The 16531-nt window shown below is 33.4% G+C and overlaps 4 protein-coding genes across 9 annotated transcripts; 2 read left to right on the forward strand and 2 right to left on the reverse strand.

Moving 5' to 3' along the window:
- The first annotated feature begins 113 nt into the window (after positions 1-113).
- Positions 114-2270, forward strand: LOC140969793 (uncharacterized). Of its 2 annotated transcripts, none has more exons than XM_073431248.1 (2): positions 114-458; positions 1951-2270. In XM_073431248.1, exons 1-2 carry the CDS (start codon positions 263-265, stop codon positions 2268-2270), a joined length of 516 nt encoding a protein of 171 aa, XP_073287349.1. In that variant the 5' UTR covers positions 114-262. The 2 variants fall into 2 exon arrangements, with proteins under 2 accessions (XP_073287349.1, XP_073287350.1); XM_073431249.1 differs by having other exon boundaries at positions 1972-2270.
- Positions 2271-3193: 923 nt separating this feature from the next.
- LOC140969796 (probable methyltransferase PMT14) lies at positions 3194-10132 on the reverse strand. Of its 4 annotated transcripts, none has more exons than XM_073431254.1 (8): positions 10063-10132; positions 9877-9925; positions 8565-9243; positions 7575-7785; positions 5766-6048; positions 4660-5046; positions 4467-4544; positions 3194-3598 (listed from the first exon to the last, which is right to left on the reverse strand). In XM_073431254.1, exons 3-8 carry the CDS (start codon positions 9231-9233, stop codon positions 3364-3366), a joined length of 1863 nt encoding a protein of 620 aa, XP_073287355.1. In that variant the 5' UTR covers positions 9234-9243; positions 9877-9925; positions 10063-10132; the 3' UTR covers positions 3194-3363. The 4 variants fall into 4 exon arrangements, with proteins under 4 accessions (XP_073287355.1, XP_073287354.1, XP_073287353.1 ...); XM_073431253.1 differs by adding an exon at positions 9507-9549 and having other exon boundaries at positions 9877-10122; XM_073431252.1 differs by having other exon boundaries at positions 9877-10121.
- A 3218-nt stretch (positions 10133-13350) lies between these two features.
- LOC140969785 (uncharacterized) lies at positions 13351-14824 on the forward strand. 2 transcript variants are annotated; one of them, XM_073431243.1, is made up of 4 exons: positions 13351-13729; positions 13819-13890; positions 14007-14150; positions 14237-14824. In XM_073431243.1, the coding sequence occupies exons 1-4, from the start codon at positions 13589-13591 to the stop codon at positions 14270-14272; spliced, it is 393 nt and encodes a 130-aa protein (XP_073287344.1). In that variant the 5' UTR covers positions 13351-13588; the 3' UTR covers positions 14273-14824. The 2 variants fall into 2 exon arrangements, with proteins under 2 accessions (XP_073287344.1, XP_073287343.1); XM_073431242.1 differs by having other exon boundaries at positions 14007-14053.
- A 76-nt stretch (positions 14825-14900) lies between these two features.
- On the reverse strand, positions 14901-16525 carry LOC140969786 (uncharacterized). The gene is made up of 3 exons (XM_073431244.1): positions 16417-16525; positions 15657-15721; positions 14901-15351 (listed from the first exon to the last, which is right to left on the reverse strand). Exons 1-3 carry the CDS (start codon positions 16522-16524, stop codon positions 15258-15260), a joined length of 267 nt encoding a protein of 88 aa, XP_073287345.1. The 5' UTR covers position 16525; the 3' UTR covers positions 14901-15257.
- Between the last annotated feature and the right edge of the window lie 6 nt (positions 16526-16531).

Below are 16531 nucleotides of genomic sequence, written 5' to 3' on the forward strand. Positions count from 1 at the left end.
CATAACATAACTAACCAAAAAAATAATAATAATATTTTTGTAATAAAAATTGATATTCTAAACATAAAAAAATAATATTTTTCGTGATTTCACAAGTTTGACCATGGATCAATCTTCTCTTTTCTTCGATAAAATTTTCAAGAAGAAACCAAAGAGACAAAGGGATGAAGTTTCAGTAACTTTACCACACCAGAATACTGTATACACTCACTGGTACTGATTGATTCAGAGAGCGAGGAAGGGTTTTTTGTTACGGTTAAAGATGGCAATGCGAAGTGGGGTTTTGAAGGCAGTTGTTGCAATCATGGCATTGTGTTTAGCGGCATACATTGTTGGCCCACTTCTGTACTGGCGTTTAGTGGAAGGGCTTGCCGCATTCGGTCGATCGTCTTACTCCTCATGTCCATCCTGCAATTGTGACTGTGTTGATTCTCTGCAGCTGCTCTCCGCTCCCGAAGGTATATGATTTGGTTTCTCAGTTTCAACTGGTTTTTTGGGATATGGATGCACTTTTTGTGATGTTTTCTTCCAGAAATTAATGCGAGAATAGCTTCTTTTTTCCTGCGGTGGTTTAATTGTGTACATTTAAACAAAGATTTGTTCTTTGGACTAATGTCGAAACTGGAGAGAAAAAGGAAGCGGAGAGATTTGTGGGATTAATTCACTGTTGGAGCTCGATCTCTGAAACTTGAGCTGATTTTGAATAGAGTTCGAATCCGCTGATCGTTGGGCGTGGGGAAAGGGAGATCTATAAACCTCCAGATTAAAATAATGGACGAAATCTCCATTCCCGAAGTAAATTAGGCATAAAACATCTGGAAGCTCTGGCGCTGGATCTGAGTTCTGGTGATGGATTTGAGTTCTTGAACTTCAAGTCTTATAATGTATGGCTGTTGGTGAATTATCCAAACTGTCCTTCCCAAGAAAGAAAGTTCGCTTTTTTCCCTTGTTGTTTATGATTTTGAGAGTTCTGAGATCTTTGGGATCACCTCAAGCATGGAAATAATCCACCATCTTTAGGCAACGAAGGGGAAAGATTGAGAAAGACTTTATCAATATTATTTGGTCAATCCAAGTTAAACATATTTATAATGTACACCAAGTAAAATAAAATATAGATTAAATTAAATAAATAATTAAAAATTCACCATCAAGTGAACAAAAGAACTTATTGATCAAGATCTGCTCAAATTCGAAATCGGTCTTGGATAATTCTCGATACAGCTTGAAAAACTTGCATGCCAAATGGATTTTACAGTTAGCTGCAACCAATTCACGAGCTACTACTGATTTTGATCGATCAGCTACTTGAGACATGCATTTTCTTTAGTACAATGTGGGGGATGGGTTGTGTTGATTTGAATTTAAACCCCGCTTCTCCCTAAATTGAGAGAGTCTTATACCACTACATCGTATGAGGTGGTGGCACTTGAGTTATATGTTCTATTAGAGCGATTTGAAGAAGAAAACAGATGATACAGTTTGTTTTGACTAAAAGAAGTGTTGATTGCTTAAAAACTCTGGCATATTGGCGATTAAGATTCTCTCATTTACAGAGAAGATAAATTTTGTTGCGGCTTCAATACCAAATGCTAGTCACTCTACTAAATAATCATGATGATTCTGGTCCACAATACTTCAAGGGTCCTGAGCATAACTTGACTGGCAAAATTTGGATTTTAACGTGTTTAGTTGTTTTTTGAATAAGTATGGAGCGAAGAATCTTTTGGCTCGTCTGCCAGTACTTTCCCATGAACTTCCCTTTGCCTCTTTGATTTTTAGTATTGCCATATATAGGTAATGGTCTTGCCAAACTCCTCATTTCTCATAAGGTGGTTCTAATTATTTTTTAAATGGTAATGTTTGCATTAGTTTCTTAAATTTTAGAACATCTATGTTGAATTCTTTATCTTAAACACCTTATTTTATTTTTCACTTTGAGGCTCACAGATTGTTCAAAGCACGATCCAGGAATAAGTGAGGACACACAGAAGAACTTCGTGGAGCTACTGTCTGAGGAATTGAAGCTGCGGGAAGCTGAATATTTAAAGAAATATCAGCATGCTGACATGGCACTACTCGAGGCTAAGAAAATGGCATCTCAATACCAGAAAGAGGCAGACAAGTGCAATTCTGGAATGGAAACATGTGAAGAGGCGAGAGAAAAGGCTGAAGCAGCTTTGTTAGCACAGAAACAGTTGACTGCTAAGTGGGTGTTGCGGGCTAGCCAAAGTGGTCGGAAGGAAGTAATAACAAATCATCGATTCTAGCCCTCCTGGTAATTGGCAGACTGACGTAAAATACAATGATCCCAACATTTGTTCATTAACTTGGTTGTTTTGTTGAATGCTAGGTGTCACTTGAAAGAGAACACCATCATGAAATCATTTTAGTTCAAGCAGATGATAAAATTTCAATGCAGAGTTAACGGTGTCGCTGGAATGATATTGACTCGAATTTACTTCTGTGTATAATGATGAGCCTTCTGATGTTTAGTGATTTCGTTAGTCAAAAGCGACCTTGAATTGAGATAGTAGGTTTGATACGATAATGTGTGGAACAGATGCTAGCAATTACTTATCATCAAATCCGACACTTGAATCAAGATCGACTTTCATGCATAATTGTGCTGGTGGATCAATGGGATACGAGGTACTACAGTCTTGTGCTCAACGTAACAATATCGTGAGTCACCAGAATTAATCTATGGTTCATATCAATTAGTCCAGCCAATCTTGTTAGTTTTTCGGTTCTTTATATCTTTGGTCGTTAATCTTCACCAATAGTCCCCAATGCCTACGATTTACAACAGCTTTGGTCCCTCCACTTTTAAAATTTGAACAGATATCATCCTCACCCTTAACTTGGTTCGAAATTTAGACGGGCCACTCCCACAGGCATCGCGTGTGTAATTTGTAAATCTAACCACTGTTTTACTATTTACTGTTTAATTTGTTGGTTTTCCTTCTAGTCATTTTAATGAAAACAAAATAAACCATGAAGAAAATAAGACCCAAATGGCCCATTTACATGCACCACACAAAGTTGACCGAGTCTAAATAACAAAATACCCATTCATGGATTTGCGGTTACAACGAGACTAAACGTTTGGGAAAAGAAAAAAGCTCTAGGCGAATATAAATAATAATTTGTTTTATTTGTTTCTTTTTCTAAAGCAAAGAGCCTCCGAAGGTCACAAATGTTGATTTTTCATTTATTTTTCCATTACATCGACAAATCAAGTAAAATTAGATACAATTGCTCAATGATCAATGCTAAAGTAATGTAGCAACATAAAGTTGAATAGATAACAAAAGAAAGCATTCCATATGACACAATACATATTGCATTGATGATATCACTTCATTCTTCGGTAGCAGTGGAATTGGCGGCCGCGACCCAATATTTTTTTACTGCGACGAGTATTTTCTCAGGCACCAAAGGGCCCTCCTCATGATCCATCATTTTTGTTTCCCATCTCATTCCTCGGCTTATTTTGCTCACAGTATTCAATTCTTCAACCCCATCTCGAAAAACTACTGTTCCTTCAGGCCGCAGAATTCGATCCATTTCCAGGAGAATGTCTTCAAAATCACACCTGCTTCCCAATAAAAAAAACTTAACCAAGGAAGAAACAGAATAGTAAAAGGACAATAAAGATCCCACTTCAGTGATTTTTTTTTGGTGAACTCAACTAAAATTTTACCATGTCATATAATACTTATGCAGCGTAAATGTCAACCTTCCATCAATTAATTTTAGGTTTTACAGTTTCACCTTCAATGTAAAATGAATGTTTTGATGGCCTGGCATGACATAGGATATTGTTAGAATGTCATTACTCCCGGAAACTCGAACTTACAAGAAACGAACCAACATTGGTTCCATATTTTAATATGCTATCTCACGTCTATTTACATTGGAGACCATAAGGCGGAGGCTCAAAATTAAATATCAAAGATCTATGAGTGTTTATCAGATAACTGGCGATCAAGACTCATAAACAAGTAATAGTTACATCTGAATTAATAATAAAAAAGCATTTGCCCATGGGGGTTTGAACTCAAGATCTTCAGTACTAAAACCATGACACATATTATAGTACCATCATTTCCGAAAGCTTGAGCATAAAGAAATTGAGTTCATAGTATTTTCATATTTTAACAAGATAAGAGGTTGAGAAAGGGTTCGTGAAACTCACAATATGAGTTGCATGTCAATATAATAGCTGGATAAATTCTTCACCGTATTTCCCCCCTTTTTTGGTTAAAAAATATGTATTGAGAGGCAATAGCAGATTCATCTGTTATCTTCCACTTTTTAAAATCGGATATTCAAGAAATTAATAGCAATAACAATAATAATTCTGAACATTCCGGTAGAAAAAATTTCAGAGACTACAAACTTCTAAACAAGAAAATCAGACGTGTATTGTCAAGTAGTTGGATCAAGTAATTGTTGCTTACTTGTCGCGATATAACTTGAATACGCCATTAGCATGAATGAAATCGTAGGTCCTTGGGTAAGTGGAGAACCCTTCACACCTGAAATAATCAAAAAAATACAACTTAGCTCCAAATCTAGGAATTTCCAAACATTTACTGGTTGGATATGCATGTTAAGATTCGTTTGTTGAATGTGGAAAAGTAGAGAGTGTACCAATCATGATATATGCCAATCAAGCCTCGCTCGTATATGACACCTAGAGTATTCTGAGCAACAATAGGCACAACATTCATCACCCATAGTTTCGGAGATTCCAATGCTGCTGCAAAACCTCCAAGACCCGCATTCATATCCATGATGTTCCGATATCTCGCTGTGCCAAGTAACCTATTAATCCTTTTGTACTCGTTAACATGTTTTTCCCAAAGCTTATTATCCTCTTTATACAATTCAGATGTGACTCCAGGAACATCCCCATTTTTTACTCGAGGTGGCACATCAAAAAGCCTGGCCGGAAACCGCTTCAACTCCCCTCCAGCTACTTGATTGTCTCTTTTGACCTCTGGGAAGGGAGTTACGCAAGTTTCCATTTTCTTGTACCTTCCAAGACATCATGAAATATACTATTGAGGTTAAATATCTTCGGACGAAAAATGGTTTCAACATACATAAAGAAATTAAGGAATCCTCTTGACACCAAGATCACTCAACTGGGCATCAAACATGTGTGTCGGTGTCTTCATGTTTATTAATATTCCTTGAATTTTGTTATTTTTAATGTTGTATAATGCTTATAAAGATGCTCAAATGAACTTACATTTCAGTAAAAAAAATAATAATAAATTATACCCTAAAACCATCTCTAAAATTTTCATATGCACATTGAGGGTGGGAAAATAAGGAAAAACATATAAATCTCACACTATATTAGAATTGGAATAAATTAACTGAATCATCAAAATAAAACTATTTATATTTAAATAAAACAAATAATCTCTCATTCACCACCATTAAACCCCAAGTGATATGGGTTTAAACCACAAAATCTATAAATTCAGCCAATGAAAACAAAAATGTCGTCAAATTCTATTTTTTGCGGTTCATCAAATCATGCATTTTCGGATAAAGCTTTGGTAACAAACATGCTAACACCTGATTTTTCAAATGTCAGAACAATAGACGCTAAAGCAAAATAACAGATGTTGCAAAACAGATTTATAGTGCAAAACGTACATGAGATTTGAGTATTTGTTATTTAGAACCATTTACTTAGCATGATCAAAAAAATAAAAAATAATGAAAAGGAACTATTAACTTACCACACATCGTCACTGTCTGAAGATTGACAATAATTGACAGATTTCCTTTTACAAGACATGGCATTTACTTTTTTCCTCCAGATAGCAATGTCCCCTTTCTCGTACTTTTTCTCCCAGCAAAGGAGTTCAGCCAACTCTTCAATTCTTGATTGTTCCGCCTTCAGATCTTCTTTAGACCTTTTCCATGTAAGATAGTACGTTTTCCAATTGATCGGAGGACCAGATAACACCCAGAATCCACCGGGTCTAAGAACTCGATCCACTTCCTTTAAATACTTGCCGTCTACATACGAAAAAATAAGAACTTTAAATGGTAGATGCACTAGATTCGGTGAAATTTGTTTGTCATCATAAATGATTGGACATTGTAAAGCAGAGTCTTGGCTCTTGTATCAAAGGCTATATAGTAAAAAATATGGAGATATTGAACGATACTGAGTATTTTTCAACTTTAGAAGGTTAAAAAAACAGCATAAAGGACAATATTATAATATAAACACAAATTGTGCCACACAGTTAAGGCGGATCAATCACCCGGCCACAGACATTTGCTCAACATATAAGTGATTCATTATATTAAGTTCCTCTCGGTCACATACAGTTGTTTAACATCTAATTGAATCATTGCATAAAGTTTGCATATTATCATTATCTTTCCATTTCACCATTACCAGTTCAGGTCACATACATGCATGGATAAAATCAAGAAAATGATAGAAACTGGTAACAAGAAAAAAATAAATACTTGTGTAAATAACCGATGCATACGATCATTATCTTGCCAGTTCACCATAATCAGTTGAGAAAGAAAGCATAAAAGATTGAAACTTAGTTCATATAACTTGATTTGAAATTCAGCACCTTTTTTTGGCTGACAAGAATGCAAATTATCATAAACTTCTCAAAGATAATTTCGAACATTAATTCAAAGTTTATCCCCAGTTTCACAAAATGAGCTATTGGTATGAAGTTGAGTTTTCTCGATGATATTTCCCAATGTTTTCGGCCTTCTTTAGTAAACAGCCTTAGTTCCCAATTTTTTCTCAGTCGATTACAATTTTGCCATACCTCGGAAACTTCATTTTAGGATGGGGGATTACCCAAAGGAAAAGGAGGAAGAAGACTTTGCTCAAAACACCCTATAGGGTCAATGGAGTTTAGTTATAGATGTATCTATTTGAGAGAGCTCAATTTTGTTTCCCACTTATCAAAAAACTCTAGAAGTTCAACTTTTTCCTTATAACTCCCCTCTATAAATCGGAATACCTAAATTTCCATCAAGGTGCAATCATGCTGTATGGTTATGAGTCAATTTCACAACCCTTCATTATGGATAGAGTTATGGGACAATTAATTGGAAATTCATTGAGATCCATAATGCATCTTAACTTGTGAACTTTTTGGCCTTTTCGATCTATTTTTGATAATTGGATTAGAGGCGCGTTATGAGATAACCTCTCGATTTCTCAGACGATTCCAGACTCATTAAAGATAACCTCGTGATGTTTTAGCACTATGCTCTTAGGAAAATTTAGTTTAATCCTTTATTCCAATGCAATCACTTGTAAAGACAAAGAATCCTCCTTACCATAAACTACTAATTACTAAAAGATCAAAATTATATCATCATGCTCAAAATCACATGGGATATTGAGTTGAGTAAATATGCAATGCTTCATTACTACTAAAAATAGAATACATAGATTACAATATGTAAACCACTGACATATAGAGGATCACGATTCATTTTTTTAATGTAAATTTATGCCAGATGTTAACATATGCGGATATTTATAGAGCTATTAGTACCATTAGAAGTCCATGGTATCAAGCACCTGGAACACTGCACCATATCAAATGCCCTGGAGGGGTATGGAAGTTTTATTGATCCAAGAACCCCGATGACAGCAGGCACGCCTCGCTCCAACGCAAATTGCACCTGTGCCTCATGGTTGTCCCTTGGTGCAAATGACATGGGCAGCACATTTCTTTTAAGCATGTAAGCACCCCAGCTGGCAACCTGATTGCAATTATTGTAATTCGTTCAGAAACTATGAAAATATGCTTACAACTAATCAGATTTCACCCAAAAGAAAAAAAATTGTCAGAGTAAATTTTTTTTACTCTACTTTATCATCTAAAGTATCATCTTAAAAGGGTGTACGGCCAAGCTTCTTTAAAGTATCATCTAACGCCCAGAACTTACATTAATTTTTTTTGGACCCCGTAAGCTCATAATTTATTTTAAAATATCTTCCTCAGCTTGTTTTAAGAAAATATGTACTTAATTTGTTTGGATATTGAGCTCCAAGAGCTTGTCAGATTCTTCCAATTGTAATCTAGTAGTTAATTCAGAAAGACAAAATTCAACACGAGAAGCAGTTAGCAAGCTGCTGAAAGATGTGTTTCACAAGTCAATGAATCAAGAGTTAACTCCAGTTATAACAATTTTTTAACGGACTGGAAATTGGACCAACTCTAACCAAAAGATGTGTGTTTTACCAGTTTTAACACTAGTGACTTACTCATAAATCAAAAGTTTGGAATGATACAAAAGGTACAGGGATGCTCTACCTGATTGCCTGTTCATATCATTATAAGAAAAAACTCACTGCTATGCACATACCATCAGTTACAAAATCAAACTGATAATGTGCCCTCTATCAAGTTTATAAACTGAGAAGTCAAGCGATGATCCAACATCATCTTGTTATAAATATATAAGCAACGTTGTTCTGAATAAAATGAAACAAATTCATGAGCCTAAACCAAAAGAGGGAAGGAAAATAATGAACATACTCCGCAACCAGTGTCTAATGCTGTTCGAATCAACCCGTTAGCAATTGGAATCACCGTTGCAAGTTCGTCAATATAAGCATCTGCCCCCTGTGGGAACATCGTCCCACCACCAGGAAATTTGAAGACACCACTCTTATCATATTGCACCCAATTCTGATTGGCCTTCTCAACCGTCAGACTTTTAAAAGGGACGTTCGCATAGTAAACATAGTCACGACTCTTTGGCCATGGAAAAGGACTAGTGTAGTTGATTGGTGCTGGAATCAAGCAGTGTAATTTCTCTTCTTGTGGTGGGCAATGTCGTTCTCTGTATATCATGTCTTCTCTAGGAAATCTCATGGCTCGATCCTGCTCTTGGCAAGGAGTATAATCAGTGTATCGAACATCACAAGGCTCGAAAACTTTGTATTTGGGTTCAGTAGACCCAACTACTTCCACAAATTTATGTTGGCTTTCAAAGTTCAAAGAATGATGGCTTTCAGACTTTATAGATGGAACAACGTTGCAATTTGTTTTCTGCTTATTTATCTCTTTTGCAAAACTGTTCCCCTTTCCAAAACCACTCTGCCACGATCCCAGAAAATAAAAGACGCAACAAAGACCAATCACAATAAATATGGACACTGGACTTCTTCTTCTACTGCCTGGTGAGTGAATCTTCGAAGCCATATGATTCTCCCTATTGGATAAACAACGTCAGTTGGTAGTTAGCAGCACAAATTCATCGCACATAAAACAAAGGACAACTTGAGTGAAAATAAGAATATAAACTATGACTCAATAAAAGAGATTATTATCCTCCTCCATTCGCTTGATAAGCTTTTGGTCCCTTTAAAGACAGAAAATAATATTGTACGGTAACATATACTGGAAAAGGATCCAAAGCTGAATAGTGCAGCTTTTGAACTCAATGCCCAAAACCTCAAAGCATTGGAGTCTAACCCTTTTTTCTAGCCACTTCAGCAAATATCTACCCAGATGAGATCTGTGCCATACAACAACACACTTGCGATATTAAACTGATCCCAGCTCTTTATAAGCACAAAACACAGACAACAACTTGTATACATTCATATCCATAAATGCAGAAGGGTATTCTTCATTTGCCATAAATCAACCAGAAAAAGTTTAAATCTGATAGCAAAAGCCTACCAATATGGGTTCTTGATAAATTTCGCCCACGGAATATCAAAAGAAAGCAATAAAGAAATTAAATTGTCAGCGATTGTTTCGAGCTCATCATTCAATGAAAAAAAAAACCAGAAAACGAGAGAGAGGATCGACCATATAGTATATACACACACACACTCACTTTAGTCTTTACCACCAGCAAAAGTGGGAATATGACTTCTTTTGAGTGGCTGCGGAGAGATTACAGAGAGAATTAAGTTAAAACGTGAAGCCCATGAAGCAGCATCAGTAGTTGTGCACAATGATTGGGAGAGAATTAAAGTTCAGATCTTTTTCAAACACCGACGGAGCATTTTGAGAGACAGACCTTGCTACTTAGCTCTAACAGTTGGATTGGAGTTGGTCCCTGTTTTTTTTCACCTTTGTTTCGAATACAACATCCATCCACCCCATAAATGATCAATTTACTTCGCATTTTTAACACCCCAAAAAATGTAAAAAAAAATTTAATGGAAAAACAATATAAAAAATTAAAACAAAAATGATTTAGATAAGATTGGTATTTTCAAGTTTCTTGCTTTTTGTTAGTATTTTCAGGAGGGAAAAATTCAATTTTTTAAATTTAAAGTCGATTTTGAATGCTTTTTGGAAGTCAAATTGGGGCATTTTTAACCATGAAATCTGAAATATCCTACCAAATTTTTTTTTTTTATCTTGAGACAGCTCACAAATAGTAGTACTATGTTAATTTAATTACCGTAGTATAATTGATAGGATAAAATTAATATTGACATAACATCTCCATTTATTAAATAATACTAATACTAAGGGTATGTTTGGTGTGAGTGATAAGTCAATGATAAATTATTAATCTCATGTTTGTCTCATTTTTTATGGACCCAATTAATCAAGAAGGTTATGATAAAAAAAACCTATTTGGTGGAAAATATATCCCATTGTTTTGGAGGGATTGACAATCCAATTCCTAAAATATAACATAAATTACCATTTTGCCTACAAAAAATCAACATCAGAAATCTACAATTTTGGATTCTATTCTTTGATGGTTTATTTTTTTTATTTGCACACACATCACATAAATAATTTCATGATGAAACTAAATAAAATTTAAAAAAATAGAGAAAAAAATAATTAGAAATCAATATTAAAAATGAGATAAAATGCAAAATCATATTAATTTTTATTAAAAAAATAAATTATCAAATAAATACATAATTTATAATTTAAAATTTTATAAAATATTTATTTATTTAACAAAACACATGATTTTGAAAACATTGCTACAAATATCATTTTATATACCAAATTGTCATCAATGCTAGTTTAGGGTATTTTTGTCTCAACAACAAAAAATGTAAAATTTATCATACTCATTAAAATCTTACCAAACAAAACATGTTTTATCACAACACATTATATATCCTTACCTTGAGTTTTGTCATCAATCTAATTAGTTATCCTATCCTACACACCAAACATAGCCTAAGTATAAACTTAATACGAGATATAAAAACTTAAATTAGGATATGAAGAAATTTAAGTTTTTGTAAAAAAAAAAAACAAAATTATCAAAATCAATTTCATATTTGAAGACTTCTAATATCAGTCCAAGAAAAATATAACATGTTTATCACATAAAAATATAAAAAACATCTTTCATAAGCTTTTTTAGTCTGAAATTTATCTTATACATATCGAAAAATTACGACAGCAAATTACACTGTCATAGAAAAATGTATATATACATATCCACTATTCATAATTTTTTAATCAGAATCATAAATACTCAGCCCTAAAGCTTCTAAAATTTTAATTGAATTTTTTTTTTTTTAGTCATTGACTAAGTCTTTTTCATGCCTTAAATAAGAAACAATCAGCCACCACGGTCGGTCTATCTTGCAATTAAGATAAGGAGAAGTTGAAATCCTCATGGATTAAAATTATACGAATAACTAAAATAATATGATAAAGTACACAATCAATGTTGTTACATTCATTGAAGGGAAAAATAAAATGTATATTACATAAATTAAAACTAATTCAGTCACGATTTTTTAATTATCGTCTTCAATATTCGACACTAATCTTCTGATAATCCATTTATATCTCATAAATAATATGAAAAAAGGACATAATTAAATAAAATAAGAAAAATGCAACCACCTATCACAATTATTATTTTAAGTTCGATATTTTCATTTCTAAAAAGATACCAAATCATGGTTTATATATATTCCCTGATTCGATATTTTCAAATTTTGAAGTAATTTATCCGTAAGCATTATCAACACAAATATAATCAAGAAATGTAATATGACCATCCCATTAAATAATTACTTATAAAAAATTATTTCATCAAAATTTTCCCAAAAATAAGGATCATGGAAGAAGGAGAACCTCGTGAGTGAATGAATGAACGAATGAATGAGATAGGAAATAGAGCTGAGTGAATGGCCAACCGACAGTGCAGTCATTAATGCCATCTGTGCTGAACGAATAAATGCTGCTCGTTTTCTCCTCTTAAATAAATTCACATTTGAAATTTTAAACAAGAAGAAATAGTTTGGAAATAATAAATGCACATTTGAAATGTATAACAATGTCTATTTAATATAAAATTTAGGTGGAATTTCCAAAAAAAGAAGAAGATAAATTGAGATGTATATTTGTTTTAAATAAATTGATTAGTTCAATTTTCAAGTCTATTTTCCTGAATAAATTAGTTAATTGTTATGTTTTGATATATTGTTATTTAAAATGTATTCATTTTATTATTTATAGATTAAGTTATAAAATTAATAATGCATTTTTTTCTATATGATTTGTGCATTTTAATTTATACGACATTGAATTTTTTTTCGAAAGATAATTTTAATGATAATATTAGATATTATAGGTTCAGATATATACAATTTTGTATTTCATCATAATTATATTATTTAGATAGTTTTAACATTTAGACTGAGAATATAATTTTACACACTAGATAAAATTTTCCTTGGCTATGTCTCTAGATAAGATGTCATTCATCTATTGGATGTAATAAAATATAGAAAATTATACATTCAATATATGACAGATACCTCATTAATGCTTACATAAATGTATGCGGTTGTTGTATAATATATCAAAACTACATACACATGTGTGATACATGTCACTCATCTATCTTTATTTTAGTTCTTTTTGTTCAAATTTTAAAATATTGATAAATATTTAAATTCTACTCATGCGTATTAATAACGTACGTCCAAATCCAAGGGCAACAGTCATTCGATCCAGTATTCCAAATTGCCAGTTGCATTCTTAAAACTAGTGCATCGACGTATGCATTACATATACGTACAATATTTTTTTACAATTCATTTGGTTTATATTTAAATGATAATCAAAATATAATTATTAAAAAATAGTGATTGTTTATTCTACAATTTTGATATATGAATTAAAAAAATAAATAAATAAGGAAAAAAGATCGAAATAGAAATTGAACCTACGATAAATAAAAACAAAGATTCTATCAATTGAGCTACATGTAAGTTACATAAAATTTAAAATTTTAACACTTTATTAATATATATAATTATTAATTAAGGGTTTCATTGATTTTTTGGCACCATTAATTTAAATGGAATTCTTCCCTGAGAAATGCTAGCAAGAACTTAAGGGTTTCATTGATTTTTTGGCACCATTATTTTTCCTATTTTGAATATTTCTTTATGTGTTTTGTTATGGAGATTGTAAAACTATGTTATTCAATTTACCATTGTATTCTCCCAAGGTTTGGAAAAAAGCTCCTCCCATTTCTGCCGGTGAACAACTTTAGCTGACATGTCTTCATTTTTTTCAACCATTGCTTGCCTCAGATCACAATGAGCCCTGTCCTGAAAATGGGCTATGTTATGATGGCAAGCTGGAATGTGGTCATGGCTATAGGAAGCGTGGGAGGGTGTGTTGAGGATGGAGATATGAATGAAACAGCCAAAAAGATTTTGATCATTGCCTTTCATTTAGTTATAAAACTTACCCTATATTATTCACTGGTGTTTCGTCAAATTTAACCTGTAATTTCTAACATTACTAGTAACTGATTGAATTGCAGTCAAAATGGGCAGAAGTTCGTGTATGTGGAGCATGTGCTAAATTTTTGTGCGGTGGAATAGTTGGCTGTTGGGTTTGTGTCACTTCATTAAATTATTTTAGAAATATTTCCACTTCAAAGAAATATATCTCTCTATTCTTTAACAAGTAAAACACTATATACAGGTGTCTTTATAAACTGTGTTCTAGGTTGGGGAAGATGAACTTTGGAATAAGTTGTATGAAGACCAAACAAGGTATGAGGATAAACTGTATGAACTATTTACGGGTCTGCAAGAAAAAGAGCTAATGAGACCATATATAAACTATGGAAACAAGAAGAAACAGTCAAGGGTAAGCATTTATTCTGTTTGTAATTGAGGAAATGCTACTCTTTTTTTATATACTTTTTTGCTGATTATCTAAAGTCCTGTGCTCAGTATTGCAGAGTTCAAGTTCCCGGAGTCCTTTGTTGACTGTTACGAACCACTGTCATGTCATGCCCGACAGTGGATGACCAAGCAGGCTTTACTTTTAGTGCCAGCATGTGCATTGGTATACGATTTGACTACACAGCTTTAAAATCATATACTATAGTATCTACATGATAAAGCTTGTTAATTACATCAAGGTTTGTAGTTCATGGGAGTAATATTAATAGCATCCAGGGCTTACAGAAAGCGTCTCTTGTCTGCTAGAGCTGAACAAGTTTACCATGAGGTATATATACTCCGTTCCAATTTGAAACATGCATTTTAAAATTTATGAAGACACTAGTCTGTCGATTCATATCACCTCCATTATCAAGGTTCTTGGACCCAGATTTCATAAGTTTGGAGTCCCCACGGTGGTCCATGCGTCTAGCAGAGTTGCTTAACAAAAAATACAATGAAAATTATTATTATATCCATCCAAATGCAACCTAACTTCCGTTTATAACCTTCTAACATAATGTTTGCAATTACGATAATTAATTATTTTGTAAAAAATTATGTTTATAATATTTTATACATATATGTTGTGTTTGCTCGATTTTAATCGAGGTTAGCACCTGTGGTCACTCAAACTAACACGGGTTAACAGAAAATTAAGAACACTTCAATAAGGTACAAGTACAACTCATCTCACACAATAAAATACAATTATCATGGTAATGCTTGATTTTATACAATAATGTGTTAAAAGTTAACATTGAAATACAAAGACTGTGTGCGGGCCTCACTCAAATTGGATATTTCATGTTCATCTTTCCATGATAAGTATAGAATCGATAAATTTCGGAGCAATGATACCGAGAGGAGGAGCATTCCCATTGAATGTAATTTCATCCTCCATCACTGCATATACTCATTGAACTATACTACAAGTTTGATGAGCCATGCCACGACTCTTTAACCTAAGCTAAAAAGAACTTTGCAGACGTATGGCAATTCTAGTGCAATAAATTGGAAATTTTGGCACTCAGAACTGCCCATTTCGAATGTCCCTATCCAGGCGTTCTGCATTGAGAGTTCCTGGAAGTTCTCTAAAATCTTCATTAAAAATAGAGTATGCACTGAAAAACGCAAGAGAAAAGTCAGAAAAACGAAATACCAGAAACCAAAAAGTTAGTGACATGGTTATGTTGGTTAATAGCAGATTAATTGTCATCTTTTCCCATTCTCATTTCTCAGGTCTGGAACAAAACACTTCTAAAGCTGAAGTTGCTTTTGTACTCAAATATCAGTGTTCTTATCTGAAGAAACAGCAAAAAGAGGAAAAATAGAGATGGGAATGTCGAGCAACATATAAAACTGTGGAAAAAATGCACATTATCGTAACTTTGAAGACTTCAGATATTTCAAAGACTCCAGCCTGTACCTTATATCACCAGGCTGCCGATGCCCAAGATTGCAGAAAATGATAACAAAGCCCGTTCCAAGAATCTGAATAATTTTGGTGGGATTTCCATAAGTAAACTGAGTTTAGCAACTACGAGAAAAATTTAAAGAATTAAGTGAAGAAGAAAGCCCATCGACTACGTCATCCTTGCATTCAGATGACTTAATTTGAGCCTTCTATGCAGAGAAAATAAAATCGCAAGTTGAGTATAGGTTAATGGTGTGTTTATCTTAATCACGAGTTGCGGTAACTTAAAAAAAAGGCTATTTCTAGTTTGACAAAGCATTAAAGCAAAACATATCCAGCTTACACAAAAGAAATCAAATGCGAAAAATAAAGGCAACATTCTAAAACTGTGGTGTTTCTTCATATCTGTATCCATCATTTTCCCCCAAAAAAATAAAAAATCACAGGCACCTAAATTGTACTATCATGAGACCAAAGAGCACTCAGCTCCATTTCCTGTACTTCAAAATCTTTTAACATTTATAACAAAGTTAGGCCAAAATTTGGATTTTCAGAAGACTGTCTAGTTAATGGAGAGAATTCTGCAAATTCGTAAAGCATGAAATAGTCAAATTGCAACAATTAAAGAGTACAAAGTACAATGTCCAGCATGATCAATCAAGCATATAATATCAGGCGGCACACATCAAATTACAATTCACACAATTAGATGAGAGAACCCAAACTACATTTGCAATGCTATTGGTGCACTGAAAAGAAAGTGCATACTCACGTATAAAGGAGCAACATCCAATTGTTGGGCAACAGGTGCCAAAATAAGCCATCCTACTATGGCTAACCATATCTTTAGTTTGACAGAGAAAATTGCCATCAAAAGCATATCTATG

This window comes from Primulina huaijiensis, unplaced genomic scaffold, assembly GCF_012295235.1.
Source record: "Primulina huaijiensis isolate GDHJ02 unplaced genomic scaffold, ASM1229523v2 scaffold42781, whole genome shotgun sequence".
Lineage (NCBI taxonomy): Eukaryota > Viridiplantae > Streptophyta > Magnoliopsida > Lamiales > Gesneriaceae > Primulina > Primulina huaijiensis.